Source organism: Manacus vitellinus, unplaced genomic scaffold (assembly GCF_001715985.3).
Source record: "Manacus vitellinus isolate BGI_N305 unplaced genomic scaffold, ASM171598v3 scaffold_0_pilon, whole genome shotgun sequence".
Taxonomy (NCBI): Eukaryota; Metazoa; Chordata; class Aves; order Passeriformes; family Pipridae; genus Manacus; species Manacus vitellinus.
The window spans coordinates 41,946,285-41,965,963 of record NW_021938789.1 but is presented as its reverse complement, the minus strand read 5'-3'; the positions used below and the strand labels follow the sequence as shown (position 1 = coordinate 41,965,963).

General features: G+C 40.3%; 2 protein-coding genes across 2 annotated transcripts in view; one reads left to right on the top strand and one right to left on the bottom strand.

Moving 5' to 3' along the window:
• The window catches only part of MCUB (mitochondrial calcium uniporter dominant negative beta subunit), a 55,627-nt gene extending 47,482 nt beyond the window's left edge, over positions 1–8,145 (top strand). Inside the window, exons 4-9 of the mRNA XM_018072164.2 lie at positions 171–341; positions 4,180–4,284; positions 4,488–4,648; positions 5,315–5,518; positions 6,878–6,994; positions 7,948–8,145. Coding sequence (XP_017927653.2) covers positions 171–341; positions 4,180–4,284; positions 4,488–4,648; positions 5,315–5,518; positions 6,878–6,994; positions 7,948–8,025 — 836 coding nt within the window. The 3' untranslated portion in view covers positions 8,026–8,145. The remainder of the gene's footprint in view (positions 1–170; positions 342–4,179; positions 4,285–4,487; positions 4,649–5,314; positions 5,519–6,877; positions 6,995–7,947) is intronic.
• A 1,865-nt stretch (positions 8,146–10,010) lies between these two features.
• Positions 10,011–19,189, bottom strand: CASP6 (caspase 6). The gene is made up of 8 exons (XM_018072319.2): positions 19,100–19,189; positions 17,753–17,794; positions 17,013–17,055; positions 14,799–14,945; positions 14,293–14,369; positions 13,692–13,867; positions 11,448–11,604; positions 10,011–10,858 (listed from the first exon to the last, which is right to left on the bottom strand). Exons 1-8 carry the CDS (start codon positions 19,122–19,124, stop codon positions 10,620–10,622), a joined length of 906 nt encoding a protein of 301 aa, XP_017927808.1. The 5' UTR covers positions 19,125–19,189; the 3' UTR covers positions 10,011–10,619.
• Between the last annotated feature and the right edge of the window lie 490 nt (positions 19,190–19,679).

Genomic DNA, 19,679 nt, shown 5'->3' with positions numbered 1-19,679 from the left:
TTTTATATATATCTCCCAGAAATAGAAGTACTATATTGATTTAAAAAATCAAGAATGTTTTGTGTAATTTTCCTTAATTCATCCTGTGTTTTTAAAAACAGCTTTTAAATTAAACCACAACCTACAATATGACTTTTTCACTTAGTTTTCTTTTTTCTTTTATCCCCCAGAAGTAACTATTAATTACAGACATGGTCTTCCTGTGATAACTCTTATGCTGCCCACAAGAAGTGAACGCTGTCAGTTCACTGTTAAGCCAGTGGTGACCACTGTAGGAGCATTCCTGCAGGATGTGCAAAGAGAAGATAAAGGAATTGAGAGGGCAGAAGTCTTTGCAACAGGTATCTTATATTTGTTATTCCCCAGAATAAATACATTGCTTTTCAAATGGACTTCCCCTCTGAAGCACAAGTTCAGTCTTCCATCAGTTTTAGCGTTGTTGCTGTTGGGGGAGCTCTTGAATGCTTCTGGATTTTATTGTGTTTCAAATTTAATATTTGAGTCCTCTTGAAAAAGCTAATTAAAAATTAGAAGTTTAGCTTCTCTTCGTAATGCTGTCTTTAAATATGTATCACTCTTCTGATCTCCTTGATACCTTTTTCTTTCCTTATCCTCCATGATCCTTCATAAAGACAACCTGTTGGGCTTTTGAATGTGATGTCTGCCAGTTGTTCAGTGTTACCCAGAGCTGAAAGAATCCATTTGCCTTACTACAAACTTGAACTCATATGAAAGAGCTAAGCAACCAGATAATGAGTGCAATAGTCAAGGACAGCTTTTGGAGTCTTTGGGGACATTTCATTCATCAGCTGGAGTACAATGCTTTGGGGCCCTTGGGTTGAAAGGAAAGTGATTGCTAGGGTCAAAGGCTAACTAATATTTTTGCATTGATGTCCTCTTTCCTCCTTGTAGCATACTATTTATCCTGTTGTCTCAAGTCTTTAGATAATTATCTCAAGCTCTACTCACTGTGTTCTTGTGTTCTGTCTCTTTGGTTTTCCTGTTGATAAAAATTAACATCCAGTTAGTTCACCTGGTTCTCCATTTTATTTCCAAGACGATTTGTATTTTGGCGGTGCTTTGTAGTTTTTCCACAGCAGTTCTGAAGAGTCTTGCAATTCCTGTCTTGGTACTAGAGAAGGACTCAATCTCAAAAGTAGAATTGGGATATAGCTTTTTGGTCTGAATCTGGTAGAATAGGGACTTGAATTTGACTTACTAAAAGCATCTATTTTTCTCCTTCCCTGCTTATGCCTCTAGAGAGAAAGAAAAGGGAAAAAAAAGGATAGCTACATTCCTATGGAAAGATTTATATTCCATCAGGTAACACATAAGCAGAAGAAAGGATGGGGTCAAGGAATGCTGGTTGAAAGTTTCATGGCTGGGTGCATTCATAACATTTCTTTCTGGTTGATACTACAGAGGGCTGCAGAGACTTTTAAGGGAACTGAAAATAGACTGATATTCCCAGAAGATCAGGAAGCCAGATATATAGGAGAAGCTGCTTTAGTTGCCTTTGAGAGCACATTTAGTAAAACAGGAAAATATCCCATAGAGCCATTTTTTTATATCCTCCGGAGCAATGGGGATGTGATGTGTGTGGATCCCAGTGTGTGCATGAGCTTCAGGAGCTTTGTGTACACAGGAACTTTGGTGGTGTTTTTTCAGGGTTTTTTTTAGGGTCTGTAAGGCAGCAGAAGTAGAAAATTCTCTTGAAAAAGATAATTTCCTAAAAGACTCTTATCTTCAGAAGCCACTGTAACAAATGGCTGTTTTCAGCAACTGGCCTTCCCCTTAAAATGGAGGTTTTCACTACAATGGATTTCTTAACTGGGGGGAGACAGTGCACATGGCAGCAAACAGTTAACCTCTGGGTACTGCTATTATGCAGAGACATCCAGGACAGGAGTATTTGTCATTTACTGTGGAATGGAATTCTTCTGTGAATTACATGCTTCATAAGTGACTGATGTTTGCACTGAAGCAGGAGTAGTTAGCTTTTGCTGACGTACCACAGAAGAATGCGATTCAGCAGTGAATCACAAAGTCTAGCATATTTGGCACAGACAGGCAGCAGATTCCAGAGTGAAGAGGAATTTGGGTTGTTTTCACCTGTCTCATCTGTTTAAACATGCACCTGTCCACCTCTGACTTTGGAATAGAAACATTGTCCAGTTTGATTAAAATAGTGACTGTCAAACAGTTCTCTGCTCTGTATTTGTCAACTACTGGGCAATTGTAATGTTAGAGAACAGCTTAAATGTTTAATTTATTAGGAAACTGATACTGTAAAGAGAAACTATTGGTCAGGTACTGAGAGTTGATTTTAAACATTTATTATTAAAGACAAATTATGAAGCCTTGATTTAATGCAGACATTTCTGTGCCATTTAGCCATTAAATGAAAGCTAACCTTAACTGAAAGTATCAGTGCTGTGTATGATGACTTGCTTTCATTTTCTCTGGATTTGGTTTTGGTCCTGCAAAACTTAAGTAGACAAAAAAATGGCCCTTTGTCCACATCGGAACACTTGTGTTTAGGTCTAGGATTGAAAGTAGCCTTTGCGAAAAGCCTGTGGGGAATTTTCTTAAATAAAATGCCTCCCTTTCCCCAAAACTTTTCTTCTTTTCGGTTAATAAAAGGTTGCACAGGTTAATAAATTGGTGGTGTTTCACATCCAGAACAAAGAGCCCGTCTGGCCCTTTTTTTGAAAAGCAATTTTTGCTTAAATGTCACTTCATAAATGTCACCTTAATGAGCTGTGATGCTTTATTACACTGTAAAAGAAAAAAGAAATGAGTGGATGGGCACATTAAAATTTCATATTTTGGATTGAAAGTGATAGCCTTCTGAGTTTGTTTTGCCCACACAGAGTGGACGGGCGAGCCAGCTGGTGCATTAGCTCGCAGAGCTCAGCAGTCTCAGCTTCAGCAGATGGGGCCTGAGGACAGAGGTCTGGTGAATAAATAATCAGAGGTGTGGAGTCATCTGTGGTGCCTTTCTGTAGTGGGCATGATAGGGAAACTGGGGAAGTAGCACTGTGACAAATATTTACATACTAAAGTCTTGGTATTTTGTACCTTGTTCATTATTCATCTTGGGAGTAAAGCTGCTGTTTTGCACCGCTGCTTTAGCTCTTGGCAGGGACGGGGAAGATGCCCTTTTTTTGTATGGGAAATGAAAATCAGGTCAAACAGGTACTGTGGAGCAACTGCTGCATGGGGGTTTTCAAACCCCCATACCACAATGATGTGTCCAGCAACAGTGGTGTGGGCTCTGCGGGTTCTTGGGCCATCTGAACCCTGGTGTGCTCTTGGCATCCACTGTTACGTGTTAGTGCTAATGAGTCCAGAAGTTCCTTTTCGGTAGGAGCTGTAAAATTGCATGTAAAATTCATGGGGTACCATTCATATAATTTTTTGCATCAAAAAGAAGTAGAAAAGCGTTCTCCAGAGCTATGCCTCTGTGGCTTCTGGTCTGCCTTTTACTGGACAGTGTAGCTATCTAGTTCTTACCTTCCAGTCTCTGATAGCAAAACAGAATGATTTTAAATACCATTAATAAAAATCTGTACACCACTATTGACGGGAATTGCTCCTTTTGACTTGAAGAGCCTGTTTAAGTAAAGACATAAATCTGTAACTGAAGATGAAGTCTTTGAAGGTCTTTTAATTGCCCAAAACCCCAGTAAAGATGCAAACTTGTGTGTGAGTGGAGAAACAAAAATGCAGATCCTTATGTTGCAATTTGTTGCTGGTTTATTCAGAACTTCTTTTTCTTCTGCCCTCACCAATGGGTCTGTTCTAGTCCTAATCACAGACAAGAAAATGCAAGTCTGCTTATAAGTAGGGACAAGTCTGAATGATACCAGTAGAGAAAGCATTCAGGTACACTGCGTTGGTGTCGCAGAATCACTGAATATTGTGAATCGAAGGGACCCACAAGGATCATCAAAGTCCAGCTTCTGGCTCTGCACAGATCAAGCCCCAAGAATCACAACATGTGTTCCTCCTTAATGTTTAGCATTAGTTACTAGTTTTTCTGAAAGTACAGTTCCCTTCCAAACATTATTAATGAAGAACTGTAGCACATTAACTCTCAAACATTAGCAGGGTTATCTGCTAATGTTTAAGACTTCTTATGGTAAGTGATCTAGAACTTAAATCTTTCTTCTGCAGATGGTAGCAAGGTCTCTCATGCAACCTTGATGGAGGTCTTACTGATGAATGACTTTAAACTTGTTATCAACAACACAGAGTACAGTGTGTCACCTCCTGTAAAAGGTAAGAGCAATCCTTAATAACGGATTATCTTTAGTGAAAGGCATAGGAAGTCTCAGAAAACTGGAACCTGTCTGGAGAAAGGTATTTCTATTTGTGTTTGGTTTTTTACCATTGGATAGTCCTGCTTTTGGGGTTGGAGGTAGGGAGAGAATGAAGAAGGGTGAGTTCTTGAAATGGTTTATGTGACAAATATTTTCTTTCAGATAAGCTGAATAGTGAGCATGCTACTGAAATGGAAGATATCAAATCCTTGGTTCACAGACTGTTTGTAGCCCTACATTTAGAAGATCACCAGATCAGAAAAGAGAGAGAATTGCTACAGAAAGTGGATCACCTCAAAGAAGAGCTGTTGCCCCTTGAACAGGTTGGAAAGTGGGATTACTTCTTTTTTAAACTCAAAAGCATTTCCTTTCATCAAGAATAAGCTCTATAATAGAAGAAAATCAGCATGAATGGCTAGGGTGTATCTGGTTTGTTTGTTATATAAACAAATGTCAGCTCAAATAGAATTCAAATTATTTTCAATTCAGTTCTTTTCCCTCCTGTTTCAGACATTCACTGGGTAGAAATCACAACACCTGGAGAAAAAGTTGTCATGAACAAGCCTCAACATGGCTAGTATTGAGATTGAAAGGCCATTTAGTCACCTGTTGCTGTAGAAGTTCTGAGAGAAAATCCCAGTAGTGGGGTTGACATCATCTGTGGCTTAGGCTAGTGGACAAAAGGACTCCTGCTTTATGAGGACCAGCCTCAGTGTTACCCAGAACTGCCTAGAATGGTAAATGGAAATCCAGTAGACATAGATCCCTAGTAGTTGGAAGGACAAATTTAAAAGCAGAATTTCTTGGTGCACAAAGGCAAGAAGATCTGGTTGCTCTTGGATTTCAATTTTTTTATTTCTTAGCAGGGTAAGTCAGTAAGAGGTATCAGTAAGAAATCCTGAAAGAGGATCTAGCCCAGCAGGAGAAAACATAGTTGACGAGCTGCTTATCAGAGGAACACTCATGTTTGCTATATTTCTTTTCCTTAGATGAAAGCCAGAATCATAAACAGTGCAGATGCAAAGACCTCCAGGCTTCTATGGGTTGGCTTAGCTCTGATGTCAACTCAAGGGGGAGCGTTGGCATGGCTCACGTGGTGGGTCTATTCGTGGGACATCATGGAGCCAGTCACGTACTTCATCACCTATGGAACTGCCATGGCTTTCTATGCCTACTTTGTTCTTACTAAGCAAGTAAGTCCTTTTCTTGTAGTGTCTGGAATATTGAAAAGAAGGAAAACTGACTCTGAAAATCACAGTATTTGGGCTCTGATGAAAACAGAATTTAGTAAGTAGCCTTGACATCAGACAAGGACTTGTTTGATCCGTAATGGAGCTGGATACAAACATTACATGATGCAAAATCAATCCAGGTGCTGTTACACATGAACTGCAGACCAGCTGCAGAGCATAACTACTATCTGTAAGATTTCATAATCTAGGGAATAAGAAGTGATGAAAGAAGTCTCTCCTTTAAAATATTTGTGGACCACTTTGCATAGTAAATGGAACCTTGCTCATTGCTGTAAAGGGAGAGCAACTGCTAGTGCTGTGACAGTTTGTGAACGCTGCCTTACAGAAGAACATCACTGAACAGCAGCTTTTATTTGCTGGAGTTTATGTATAAACAGTGCAGGGTACCAAACCATTTGGAACTCTGGCAGTTGCATTACTAAAATATGCCTTATTTAGTGCCCGAAAAAAAGCTGTTGCTTTGTTCTTCATAATCTGACTGCTTTTCTGTGACTTTGAATGAATGGAGGTAAATCTAGGACAACTGAAGCGGAGCAGGAAGCAGCCATTGTGTAGAAGAAAAAAAGCTTGCTCAGATCTTAACTGAGCTTCACAATACAGACTTGTGAGTCTTCTGTGAGACTTTGAGAAATGTTTCTTTTTCCTATTTTAGCTCTCTACTTTACTCTCAAAGTAGGCATATTGATGTCGAACTTTCTGTGATGCAAACCTTTTATTGTGGAGGTATTGTGGAAGAGTAGCCAACGCTTTCTTCCATAATACCAGTGGATCTATAGACCTTGTAAGACACTAGGTTCATTGAGTGAGAAGGGGGGATATGTCTGTTTTTATGAAGAGCTGGCTCTAAATGTGAGTTTTATTCCTTCTCACTGTGTTTTAAGAAGGGCTAAGGCATTCCTAATTTTTGTAAGTGAGTAGATAAAGAGATTACTACTTGGCTCTTTTGAAGAGCTGCTGGTACCGTAAGACTTTCAAATAAGTCTGTGAGAAACAGTACCTGAACTTCCTCTGACTCCCTGAAGGTTGTATCTATTTACTCCAGTGGCTCCAGTCACGAAGATCATGCTATGTCTTTATTACAATTGAAAATTCCTTCAGACGTGATAGAAATGATTCCAACCATGTGTCTAAAAAGCCCTTATGACCTGTAATAGCATAGCTTCATGTGTAGCCTCTTTACAGAACATAGGTGTGTGTTGAACTAGATAAATATTCCTGAAACAGGCTGAATTTCTAATCTTCTGATCTCTACTCAGTTTTCTTGATAACCCCAAATATATGTCCCCCTTCCTTCACCAGGACTACATTTACCCTCATGCCAAGGACAGGCAGTTTCTCCACTACTTCTATCGGAAATCCAAAAACCAGCATTTTAATGTGGAACGATACAACAAGCTCAAAGACGACCTAGCAGAGGTATTTAAACACAGTCCTTGAATAATGTGGTAGCTTCTGGCTTAAGACTTTCTCAGTAAACTCTTAGCTAACAGAAAATTGACCTCAAGGTTTGTTACTTACATTCAAAACAGTGTATTGTTTATCAGCCAGTTTCAGCTGTTCAGATAACCATACAGTGTTTGCCATTGACATATAAACTACTCCAGTAAATCATCAGAAAGGGAGACCTTCATTAATTTATTTTAAAACAAGTAAGTCAGTTCATCAGCCTATTTTCTGCATATTCTAATTAATGTTGCATTTTTTTAACCATTTTAATAGACTAACTGCATTGCTTCTGGACACAGTATTTTTGCTGCACTGCTGTGGTAACAGAGTCTCTTTCCTTCCTTGGAAGGAGATTGTCTTGCAGAGTTCAGCATTTGACATCATAATCCTATTCCTTAGGTAAAAGGCTTAGTTTTACAGAATATGAGCAACTGGATGGAAAGTGTGTGTACGTAGGAGAAACTTTTTGACCTTCTTGACAAAGTCTAGCAGATCTCTCACTCCTCTGTTCTCACTCTTCCATCTCATCTTGCCAGCCCTGTGTTCAATGTCTTGTAAAAGAAAATGGGAACTAATTTTAGTTCAAAACCCATAGTTCAGGGTATAATTTCATGAGCCACATTTGACATAAAGCTAAAGTTAGATGCTTTTTCAGTGGGTTGTGAGTATGAACTTTGTAATTGTGATTTCAGGAAGATAATACTTTGGGGTGCGGGTGAGTTGGGTTGACGGCAGGATTCATGCTTCTCTCTGGAGACTGGCTGAATGCCCTCAGCATCCTCCCTTTGATTTGCTTGGTTTCTTGCCTAAGACCAGTGCCTTGTGAGAAAACAAATGTGTGAAAGAGGAGAAAACAGAGGGCTGCAGAAGGATGAACTCTCACTCTTTCAATAATAAACTCTCACTCTTCCTTGCATTGGCAGGCAGAAGAATCCCTGAGGCGTCTGCGCCAACCTCTGCACCTGAGGCTTCCCATCCAGGAAATCAATGACAAGGACTAACTTTGGTTTTGTATATATTGGAGTTGCCCTTTCAAAGCTGATATGAACATTTAATTGAAATAGAAACTGGGCATTTTTGACCACTATAGTTTTGAAAGTTGCATTAAATATCCATTAAAATGATTTGGTCACTTGATGATTTTAGTTTGTTTTATTTTGGGTTTTTTTTTTTTTAAATCTTCAAGATATTTTTCAAATTTAATTAGTACAATGGAGGCATTCTGACTGCTGGTAAAGTGACAGAGATGCTTTACGGAACAAAGGCTGTCTTTTTAGTACCATGTACTATGAGCAGTAGTTCACAGAATTCTTCTTGCATTGAGTATTGAGGATTCTTTTCCTGCAACTACTGTTTCCTTTTCCCTAGCTCTTTGCATTGACTCTGTTGGTGTAACACCACTGATGAAGGTTAGACTTGATCTACAGGTAAGCTTTTTTTAGTAAATATTGCTGGAAAAACAAGGCATCTCAATATAAAATCATTTATGTTGCACTTTATTGAAAAAAATTATCAAAACATTCAAACATACATGATTTATGTAAAGCTTAAAAGTAGACATAGTAAGATTTAACATATGTGGTTTGGACCATAGACTGAACTAAAGCAGAGGCAGTAAATCAATTATTTTATCCCCAGGAAAGTGGATTAAGACATTTCGCTCAGTTTGAGTTCTCCATTGTCCCTCAGGGTTAAGTGTATGTACCAATAATATATAAAAAAAAACAACACCAAAGAACCAAAGAAAAGAAATATTCACTTCTAGGCAGTATCATAGTCAGTGTCACTGCAATTGCTGATGCAGCAGTAGTAACAATCCTATGGTGACTATCACTTGTATGTACACGATGACAGAGTATGGCTGATCTTCTCCAGAGCCAAGAGGAGGAAGAAGCTGATCCAACACCAAGGTCTGAAGTATGAAGGTTTGCATAGGTTATATTCTGCAGAGCTGCCTAGAGATGTCTAGCAGCTTTAGCTTTAGAGGTACGTACAAGGCAAGCTTACCCAAAGTCAAGCTAAGGTCTCATTTCACTACTGCTTGCTTTTCTCCTGAGGATTCAAAGCACCAGCAAGCTGTAATTGTGCCCCAAACGTAAATGATTTTTATAGGTTATAAACCCAGGAGTGGAATTTTTCTTCTGCTGCTCCGGCTGTGGGAAGAACGGAGTTCAAATAGGGAGGGGAAGGGGTTTGGGATTTCGGTAGCTGGCCCGGCTCACAGGGGGAGTTGCTGGCTGCCCTCACACAGGACAGGTCAGCTTTTGCTGAGCTCTCGCTCTGGGACAGAGACGGGGGAGGGTCTTGCGTGCGTGCTTTTGGAGAGGAGGCCTGGAGACCGGTGTTTCTGGCTTCCTGCCCTGGTCAGCCCTGACTGCTGGCCTCGACTTGCGGGCAGGCTGTCCTTGTCTCTGGCCCGGACCTGCTGCGTTCTCATCGGACAGTTTTTGTGCTCACCAGGAGAAGAAAGGAGGAGTCTTGGGACACTGTCATCTGAGGACAACAGTGAGTTTCGTGGGGGTGAACTGTTTTCCTTTCCCCCTTTCTTCCACTGGGGGAAGGGTCCCCATTTTCTTTTCAGCTACTCCCGCGATCCGAGACCAACCCCCAGACCCCTCCCCGTGCGGTGACTGCCAGAGCCCGACAGCGCCCCCTGCAGGCCAACACAGAGAACTGCAGGCCCTGCACTTCCAGCGATCCAACAGCGCCCCTGCCGACCAGGATTAGAACCGCGCTAAGGACAGAGAAGTATTCAGACTTTTTGTTTTGTTTGAAGGGGACTTCTGGGTACAGGACTATTGTTTAGTTGTTTCTATGTTCTGTTGCTGTTCTTGCCAACATACATATATCTTTTAATAAAGGGGTGTTATTTCTTCCTTTTTTTCTGCACTTCCTTGATTAAAGCCCTTTAATTTTTTGAATTTACAATTGCTGAGAGAGAGGAGTTTGGTCTGTCTCATAACTCATCCTCTTTAGCAAACATTCCAGTCTCTTCAAACTGAGACAATGATGTTCAAGTAAAAAGAAACCCTTTGTTAATTAACCCTATTTAATTAACCCTATGTTAATGGTACAACTGTACTCAAGGAATTAAATTCCTTTTTAGTGTTGAGAGAAAATAATAAAAAAATGTCCAAAAAGCTCAATAAAGCCACAAAAATTGCAATGTGGATGCTGCTTCCACAAATCTGAAAAGATACCCTACCAACTTATTCCCTATAAAGTGTGCTCTTGGAGCAAGATAAGTTAATCTAATGCAACATTAGAAATGTTTTGGAAGTAGTAAAATGTGCCATAGTTAGATGGCAATCAAGCAAAAGGCTTTTTACAAAAAAGTAATCTAGATACCAATTTCAGTAAAATCTGAGCACCTTCTTAGAGTTTTGGACCAGTCAGCTTTTCCCAAATTCCCTGAGCTGTAATACTAGCTTTAAAATTGCTTTAAGATTTTAGAATCTATTATGTATACAAACTATAATGTTTGATTCCAGTGATTTTGCGAACAATCTTGTAGAGTATTAGTTTCCTGAACTAAGATGGTGTTTTCATTTCTGCAGCAAGTAGTAGTTAATGGTCATCGTTGTTAAATAACAATCTACTTAGATTTTGGATGAAAATACAATTTTTTAGTTAACATTGAGGCAAAACAAGGGATCTGTTTTTTTCCTATGGCATTACTGTCTCTGCACACATCCACTTTGCGGTAAGATACTTTCCTGTTAACGACAGTAAGAAGCTCTGTGAACTCCAAGGAAGACCCGTGCTTCCGAAGCGTTTCACACAGATCTTGAATGTACCAGGAGCCATTTACAGTCTCACGATGAGAATAGTAGCCTAATGTAGAACAGAAATATAAAATAATATCTGAATGTAAGTAGTGATGACTCTGGGAAAAATATTTATGAGAGTCACTGTTCGCTACCATCCATAAGGGATTACTAATGGGTATAAATCTTACTTTGCCAGTTATGTAATTTCACTGGAAACTGTAGATGGGAAATGGCTTTGAGATCACTTAATAGTGCTCAGCTAAGAGGAACGTGATTCAGGGATTGGTAGCTTACAGGACTGTATCTGCACATTACAAGAGAGCAGATGGGAGTGAGGACAAGAGAGAAAGCCATATAGTGCAGGGAAAGTTATAAGCCACCAGAATCCTACAGTCGTGGAATAGAAGGGAATGCGTGCTATCAGCAGACAGCTCAGCGGGAAGATTGATGAGAATGTTTGTTTCTGTTTGGCAAATTAACTGCAACCTTGATAGTTTATTTTCACTTTTCCTTTAACACGTAAGGTTCTTTCAGACAAGTTGTCACTTATCAGACATGTAAAACAGATGACCTGGAACTGTTCTCATTTTTTTGACAGCAAAATGAAGAATGAATGAAGTTTTAGTCATTGGATGTAAAATATTAGAACTTACCCTGTGCTACAGAGTAGCACATGATAAAGTCTGCACCAGTGGGCAGAGTATAGACACCAGCTGCATCCACTTCAGTCTCATTGACAGTGGATTCGTTGCTACTGTCTGTTGAATCATGAGCAATAACTGGATCATCATGTTTATCACCTCGACATGCCTGTTGGTGAGAAGTATTGTTAGGCTTCCACCTTTGCCAAAGTCACCCATGTTTAATGTGATACTTCTGAAGTTAACCAGAGGGGACTTCAGTTAGGTGTTCCACATTACCGTGAGTCTGGATCATAAAGACCCATTTACTTCTTTATCAGTTAAAATATTGGTGATGAAGTCTATTGAAAGCTCTGAGATGATCTCAGAATCGCTAAGACTGGACTTAAAATCACCTAGTCCAACCGCCACAGTTTGCTCTACAGCAGGCTATCCAGGACAATGTGCAGTCAGCTTTCAAGTATCTTCATAGATGGAGACTCCACAATCTGTCTGGGTGACTTCTTCCAGTGTTTGACCACCCTCACAGTGAAAAAGTGTTCTCTTGTGTTGAGATGGAATTTTGTATGTTTTAATTCATTCCGGCTGCCTCTTGTCCTGTCACTTTAGCACCACTGAAAAGAGCCTCCCACCATTCCCTCCCACCAGATGTTCATAACATTGATAAGGTTCCCCTGAGGCATCTCCTCCAAAGCTGAACAGTCCCAGCTCTCTCAGCCTCTCTTCCTATGAGAGATACTCCAGTCTCTTAATCATCTTTGTGGCCTTTTGCAGGACTCACTTCAATAAGTCTGTATTTTTCTTGTACTGGAAAACCCAGAACTGGACACAGTACTTCAGATGCAGCCTCACCAGTCCTGAGTAGAGAGGAAGAATTGCCTCCCTGAGACCTGCTGGCAAGCAGGCAGCATTGAATTAATGTTCTGAGCACAGCCATCATTACATGCTGTCACACTTCTGCTCTTAGTTGTCTCATATGTGTTAGATGAGGGATGGTTTTTTTGTGAGAAGTCAGTAAGTGAGCCCAGTATTGTCAGTGATGCAGGAAGGCTACACAGGGAGCATAAGGTGAGAACACGGTCAAAAGATAAAAAGTAAGTAAGAAGCATTACTTAAGAACTACCACTAAAAAGAGAAAACACAAAAAAAATATTCTTTACAGTGATGAAGTTCCATATGGCTGTTTCTTCTAATTTCCAAAGGTAAATACTATGCTAGTTGTTCTATAAAAGAACTCAGCTGATGAACTAAGTTAATTAGCATTTTGATGAGTATATGTTATAGATGTTTCCAAGGATTACTTAAAATTGAAATATGAAAATATTTTTCCATGTTTGGTTCCAGGTTAAAAATAATAAAGGAAACCTGCATGACTCCTAATGAAAGATGAATTAATGATGTGCTGATTCTTGCAGCAGCCCTGTGCCTAAGGAAGCTTTCATTTGGAAAAAGAAAAAAGATAATACTTAGGATTACTCTGTAAACAACTACAATTACAATCTGCTGAATGCCAGGTTCATATATGAGTTTGCTCTGGATAAGCCCTGCATGATCCCATGACTTTGCTTTGAACAAGAGGCTTGAACAGAGACCTTCTGAGGTGCCTCCCAGCTTGCATTATGCCATGAACCAAGATGTGAAACAGGAGGTTACATATGGGCTTTATTTGACCACTTATCACAAAAAGTATTTTTGAGACAATAAATCCTTAAATTGATTCTTAGAGTCTACAGAGATGCCAGGTATTGGTCATAAACAAACAAACAAAAAAATCACTACCACCACAAAAACCAACCAAGTAGTCCACAAAAAAAGAAAACAACCAAACAGAAAAACAAAACACAAACCCCAGCTTCAGTAAGGATCAGTTAAAGGGACTTGCCTAGAAGGAAGCAATGAAGATAGAGGTTTGATAGCCTTCTACAGTCTAGTGAGGTGTGAGCAGCAGGAACTCAGCTGAGACCTTCCCCAAAAGTATGGCACTGCCTTCTCTGCCATTAAATATACAGTGACAGTCAATCTGACATGGGCTTGATTTGTGTTTCTCTTTATAAAATTACTTACTAAATACAGCTATAATCATGATATTAACACTACTGTACATACAGGTTTCTTAAAAAAGAAGACTCCTTGTCTGAAATATCTTTAAGGAAAAATTTCCCTTGGGGAAAGACTGCATCAGGAAAACTGACATCTGTATTGCAGAAAAACACAGGTCAGTGTTAAGTCCACTGAATTCAGAAACAGACATCTTACCTGAATGATAAATATCTTTGGTTTTCCTACTAGACTCCGGCACTTGTCTCCTCTGAACATGTCTGTGATTGTCTCAATTTTGATTTTGGCATCATATGCATAAACATGATCATTCTCGCCATGACTCAGGAACACACAAACAAAGCAGTCAGCATTACTGTGGTCATCCAGAGAGGCTGAAATAGTCAAAATGACTAAACAGTCATCCTCAGGTTTAAAAACATTGTACATTTGTATCATTTTTAATCCCTGATCAGTCCTTTTCAAATGACAGCTATTTTCAGATAGAAGAATACTGCAGATTTGAAGGTACATTGATTCAACATGGCTGAAGGGCCACTAAATGTAAAAAGAAGAATGTTAACAACTTCTCCCAGCAGCAAGTACTTTCTTTCATCTTTTAGTGACTTCCTTAGTTCTTCCACAGAAGTTTCCCTTACACTGCAATAATCTGCAATCTAACCTTTAAGTCCTTCTAATATTAAAGAACTTCCTTGTGCACAAAAACTGTTTTAAGTTAGATAAATAGAGAGAATGGAAGAAAAGATACCTGGAAATTCTGCTACAAATAGTTAGACATAATCACTGTATAGTCTCCTACCTTCATAAATTTCCTGCAGCACGCCTTCTGCTTTCAGATCATCAAAAACTCTGACTTCAAATCCAAGGTCTGTCAAACTATTATTAAAACACATCAGTATTAGTACGAATCTTGCTCAAATTATATGTCAGTTGCTTTCCCTCTCAGAGAATAAATATTCATGTTTATGCATTATTTATGAAAAAAAAAACAAACTAAAGTTGATTTTGAACTCAAACCAGTGTCAAGTACAGGTCTATTACCTCAAGTTACTTCAAAGAGTTTGCCCAAAGAAAGCTCTGGACTCACTGAAATCATAGCACTTGTGCCAGCAGTTTCTGTGATGTAGGGAATGTGCCCTAAAGCTTTTTCATTACAGCTTTCTGTACCAAAGTTGCAGAGATGCTTATGTCTACAAAATCTTTTGGTCTCTACTTAAAACACAAGATTTAGGTAACTGCTTATTTGACTATGATTTCTGAAGTTTAGATTTTTTTAAGGATGAGCAGAGAAACCAAGTTTCTTACCTGCGTTTCAGATTGTTTCTGTCTGCCAAAGTCCCACGTCTGTCTGGCATTTTTAAATGCCAAAAAAAGTGTTCATGATTGAAGATTAATGCAATTCCTCTTCTTTGATGGTTCATTTTGTACTGCACTGCAGGATCATGTGTTTGCCTGTTGCCAGAGATGGAAAACATTCTTGATACATGAGTCAGTGGCTAATTGAATTAACTTCCTGTATTTCCACAAGGTAAGAATTTTTAATTGACTAGAGATTTGGAGGAGCCAATTTCAGAAGACAAGACCTCAAAATGTAGAATATTTTAGGAAGACCCAAAATCGCTAGGTCTTTTTTAAAAGCTTGGGCATGTTAAGGGAATCAGTAAAAACAAGTGTTGGGTGTCTACTGTGACTCCACCAGATAGACTGAACAGTTTCTCTGCAAGGTATTTGTGTTTTCTCTCCTCAGGAGGCTGTCTCATTAGTAACACAGTAACATGTATAATGGTGCACTTTAGGCATGGCTCCAATTCTCCATGTTATGTGTTCTGCTAAATATTATTTTAGCATAATTGGATAGTACACATGTACTTATTTGGAATTGTAGCTGTCTGCGGTTTGCTTCAACTTATTCTAAGTCAATCAAGTGCTACATCATAAGTAATAGACTATAAACTGATGGTGATCAGGTGCTAAGAGTAGTGTATCTTGCAAAAGGAGAACAAATGTTTATTGTTTACCCTAAGAAAATGAAAACTATGGTAATACAACTGTTCATCTAAGTTTTTAGCAACCAGCCAACAAAATCTGAAGGCTGAAGGACAGAGGTGTTCTAGAGGACAGAATAAATGACCTACCCAGCTTCTAAGTAGAGGACTATATCATAGCAACAAAAGCATGGAGTACCTGTGTGTTTGGGAGTAGCATTCAGCAATGTTATTGGTTTACGAGCAAAACACAATATAGAAGCGTGTAACAGCATGCTCTGGACTTGGTTGTGGACCCACAGTCATGCCAACACTTGGATCCAGAAGATCGTTTCCAAATGTTGACATGGCTGTGTTTTGGGAGATAAAGCAGACCATCCTTCTGCTTCTGAAGACAGTAACTGGTGCAGAAAATGAAAACTAAAACAGTTCTGGTGACACCACTGGGAATAGACAAGGACAGAACAGGTATACAGAATGACAGTCCAGGTCATGCTGCCCTAGGAATGGCTCTAGTCAGAGCCATTTTTGCCATGTTACTGTTTTTTTCCTGCTATAGAATATTCAGGTGTGGTGCAATTAGTGGAAGAAATTGGCTAGAATATTTGCCTGCAGACACTACTTAAAGATCACAGTTTGTCAGCAAAATGCTTCATTTCACAACAAAGTTATAGTTATCCATAAACTATTTCTGTTTCTCCACTTCATTATGAGAAACTCCTTAATGAAACATCTTTTGGTAATGACTACATAAGAATTCAGAGAACAGGAATTTTGGATGACTGTTTAAAGTCTGGGGGTTTCAACAGTGTTGGCTGGATAACAAGTATAAGAAGTTGGGTGCTTTATCACACTCTCCCCAGTTTGAGTACTTAACATGATAAAATGCAAAGATTATAAACTTTAGCCTTGTAATTATGAATGGTATTTCACCTGTGCCAGTACCAGAATTTATTCAGATTTTGGCAATTTCTCTTCTGTAGGATTTGGCTAGATGCATGGCTGGTAGGGATTTTGGACAGTTAGGTCCCTGGATCCTGTGAATGACCATTAAAGGATGATTCCCTACATAGTTCTTTCTCTGCTCAGTTGTATTTACTGAATGGCTGAGGCAAATAGAGTTATCAGGCAGGTAGTTTACTGTTTCCAGGGCTAGAAGACGTTGCAAGGTAGAATAGGAAAAATCAATGGAATCGCTATCCCATGGTCTCTTTTCCCCTCCTTCTAGAGGAATATATTCTTGTGCTACATTCTATTACTTAGTCTGTCCAATTGTTCCTTAGATTGTGATGGTATTTTTGCCACAGTCTCTGCACATTGCCTACCATAAAACGAGTCCACTCCTAATAGTCCCTTCCACATGCCTTCACAATAAGGGCGCTTCTGCATCTGGTGTAGCTAAAACTAGAAATGTGTTCAGTAAGTTGGTGGAGTTGAATTGAATAATTCCATCATGTTCTTAAAAAAATCAGAAAACCCTGCATTCAATGATTTCAGTGCCATGGGCCATCTCTGTCTGCCACCAGAACTTTACCTTGTATCGAATGCATCTACTTCTGTGATGTTCTGATTTCCATCTGTTAGAGATCGAAAAGTGATTTAGCTGCAAAATCATTCACTGAACAGAAACAATTTGAATTTATGCATCCAGCCTTAAAGTTTAGCTGTTCATGTGAACCAAAAGCTCCTTTACACATCAGGTAAGTAGGCATGCAGTTAAACAGCTTCATTAGCATTTGTCCACACCCACAGCTTTTGGAGGCTGTTCTGAAAGTTCTGACTCTCACAGTGTGAATTTTAGATGCTCAAGACGTGTGTATTTTCTATCTGTCTGTGCATCTGTACCTATATAGGCATAATTCAGAGATCATGATTTTATATAATTAACTTGCTGGCTGTATTTTTTAAAAGAGTCTCTAAATAGTTACGATGTTATATTATTTAAAAATACACTATTTATTAGTGTATTTTTATTAGCAATGCTGCTTTTATTAGTAATGCTGCTAATTCAAAGCTGAGCATTCTCTTAGAGGCTGGATGCAGCACATGAGTCACAATAGTAGTGTAACAGTATGTATAGCTAATGCCAGTGGACATAAAGGTAACAGTGTGGGAACAATGGGGAATGTGCACATCTTGGGAGTGTGCAGAACTACAGACCTGCAGATGGTTAGGCCAAAATATTTATTCTTTTCGCTTAACCAGTGGGCTATAAAATCACAACTTCTACTGGTGGAGACTAACACATTATGAAAACTATATACTATACTATACCTGTGGTAGATAATATAGGTCTGCTATCCAACTGGACGTGGCCTGCAATTAGAAGAGGAGTCACATACACATATATTTTACAAACTGCTTTGTATATACAGCATTACCTTTTCATATCTGTTTTTCACATGTTATTAAAGTCTTTTGCAAAACTAACATAGCTCTGTGTTGATAGAGGAGAAAAGTTCATAAAGACACCAGAATAAACTTGCAGAAATCTGGACTTGGCTTTAGAAGCTTAATGTTGAAGACAACAGCACAGGAAAGTAGAGGGGTGGCTCAAAGGACTAAGTGTTACTCTTTACATTTGAGCTTCCCACTGGCAAATATCGATCAGCTGTGGTGTCTTACAGTTACCACTCCTATCCTGAATGCACAAAAAAAAGCTATTTCTTTTGCTTGAAACATAACATGGAGGTCAGACTAATGATAGAATTGCTAAAAAATGAGTGTTGATAGAACTGCAACAACACCTGTGCCTATGTTGATAACAGGAAGGCAGAAATCTTAGAGTGCATCTGCATGTTAAATTTACACTGTATTTTTGCATATGTAACTGAGATATGGTTTATGCTTCTGTCTTTACCTAAGGAGAGGGGGGCAAGGCACTCCCCCAAAAACAGATCATAAAATGTTATCAGACTATAACAGAAAATACTGTAATGTGGACAGAGGAAGAACAGAGGAAGAAGAGAATTCCTGGGCCGAAGAAAACTAGGGAAATACGGTTTTCCTGTTATTCAGATTCTGTGTAGTCAGTTCCTAGTCTGTAGCTTTTCAATGCCACTCTCATATTGCAGCTTCATTCAAGTAAACACTACTTGAATTACCATGATTCATGAAAAGTGTTCTGCTTGTCTTACACAGCCTTGTTCTAAAAGCTGATTGCTCTCAATGGGACTGCTTGTCTTAGATCTCTCCTTGCTTCAAAGGAATCAAAAATCAGGTATGCACCCAACCCCGCAGTTTTGCTGCCCTCTCTTCCCTCGAACTCCTCTTACACATCGGCGATCTTCCCCCTTCCCTCGCCCTGCGGCGGGACTTCCCCCTCCGCAGGGCGCGCTGGACTTTACGTGCAGATCCATTTCCGTGCACATTTATTTCCTCGTCGGCCGCCGCCGTCTTTGGCTCCTCACGTCCCACCTTCCCCGTTCCCTTCCTCCTCGGGACGGAAGGGAGCGAAGGCCCCGCTCCCCACGAGCGCCGGCAGAGCCCTCCGGGCGGCGCTGCCACGCCACGGTGCCCGTGGGACCCCTCTCCCCCAGCCCCTCGCAGGCACCCCGGCATCCCGCTGGCTCCGGCCGGAGCCCGCACCCACCCGCCGCGCCTTCCCCGCCGCCCACCCACCTGCCGGCCGCTCCGGCCCCGACATGACCGCAGACAAAGGAACTGCTGCTGGAGCCGAGCCCAGCCGAGCCGTGTCGTGTCCTTCCTTCCCGTGCCGTGCCGGGGTCGGCCCGCCCCCTCCGTACGGGGGCGGGCGTTTGTCGCCCTTGGCTCCGGCCGCCGCCTCCGCAAGAAACGGGGCGAGTGACGGGGGAAGTGTCCGTCGGGCGGGACGCGGCCGGGAGAGCCGAAGGGTGATGTGTAAAAGTGTGCCCTGCGTTACCTGCGCTCCTGTGACGGGCACCTCAGAGGCCGTCCTTGGGTAACTGCACCGCCGTAGACAAAATTATCGTCCTGAAACGTGGTGAGAAGCTCCTTTATTTATTGAGGTTTTTCAAAACTGCCCTCAAGGCCCCCTTATGGGGAGCTTTCCTTTCCTGTAAAACTCCTGCTCCTCAAAATGCATTTTCTCTATTCTTACATCACCTCTCTGACGATTTCAGAACTGTGAGGAGTGTGACAAGATATTGAAGAGAATGCCGAGGTATCTTAACAAGTGCCGATATTCCCAACTAGTTAATTATATGGACTTACTGTTCGC

Excerpts from the sequence above, each read along its gene's own strand:
- CASP6 (XM_018072319.2), bottom strand. The coding sequence starts at position 19,124 with ATGTCGGGGCCGGAGCGGCCGGCAG. Across the intron at positions 17,795-19,099 it reads GGGGCCGGAGCGGCCGGCAG|GCCACGTCCAGTTGGATAGC; the intron begins GTGGGTGGGCGG and ends TTCTAATTGCAG. Across the intron at positions 10,859-11,447 it reads GTGCTACTCTGTAGCACAGG|GCTACTATTCTCATCGTGAG; the intron begins GTAAGTTCTAAT and ends GTTCTACATTAG.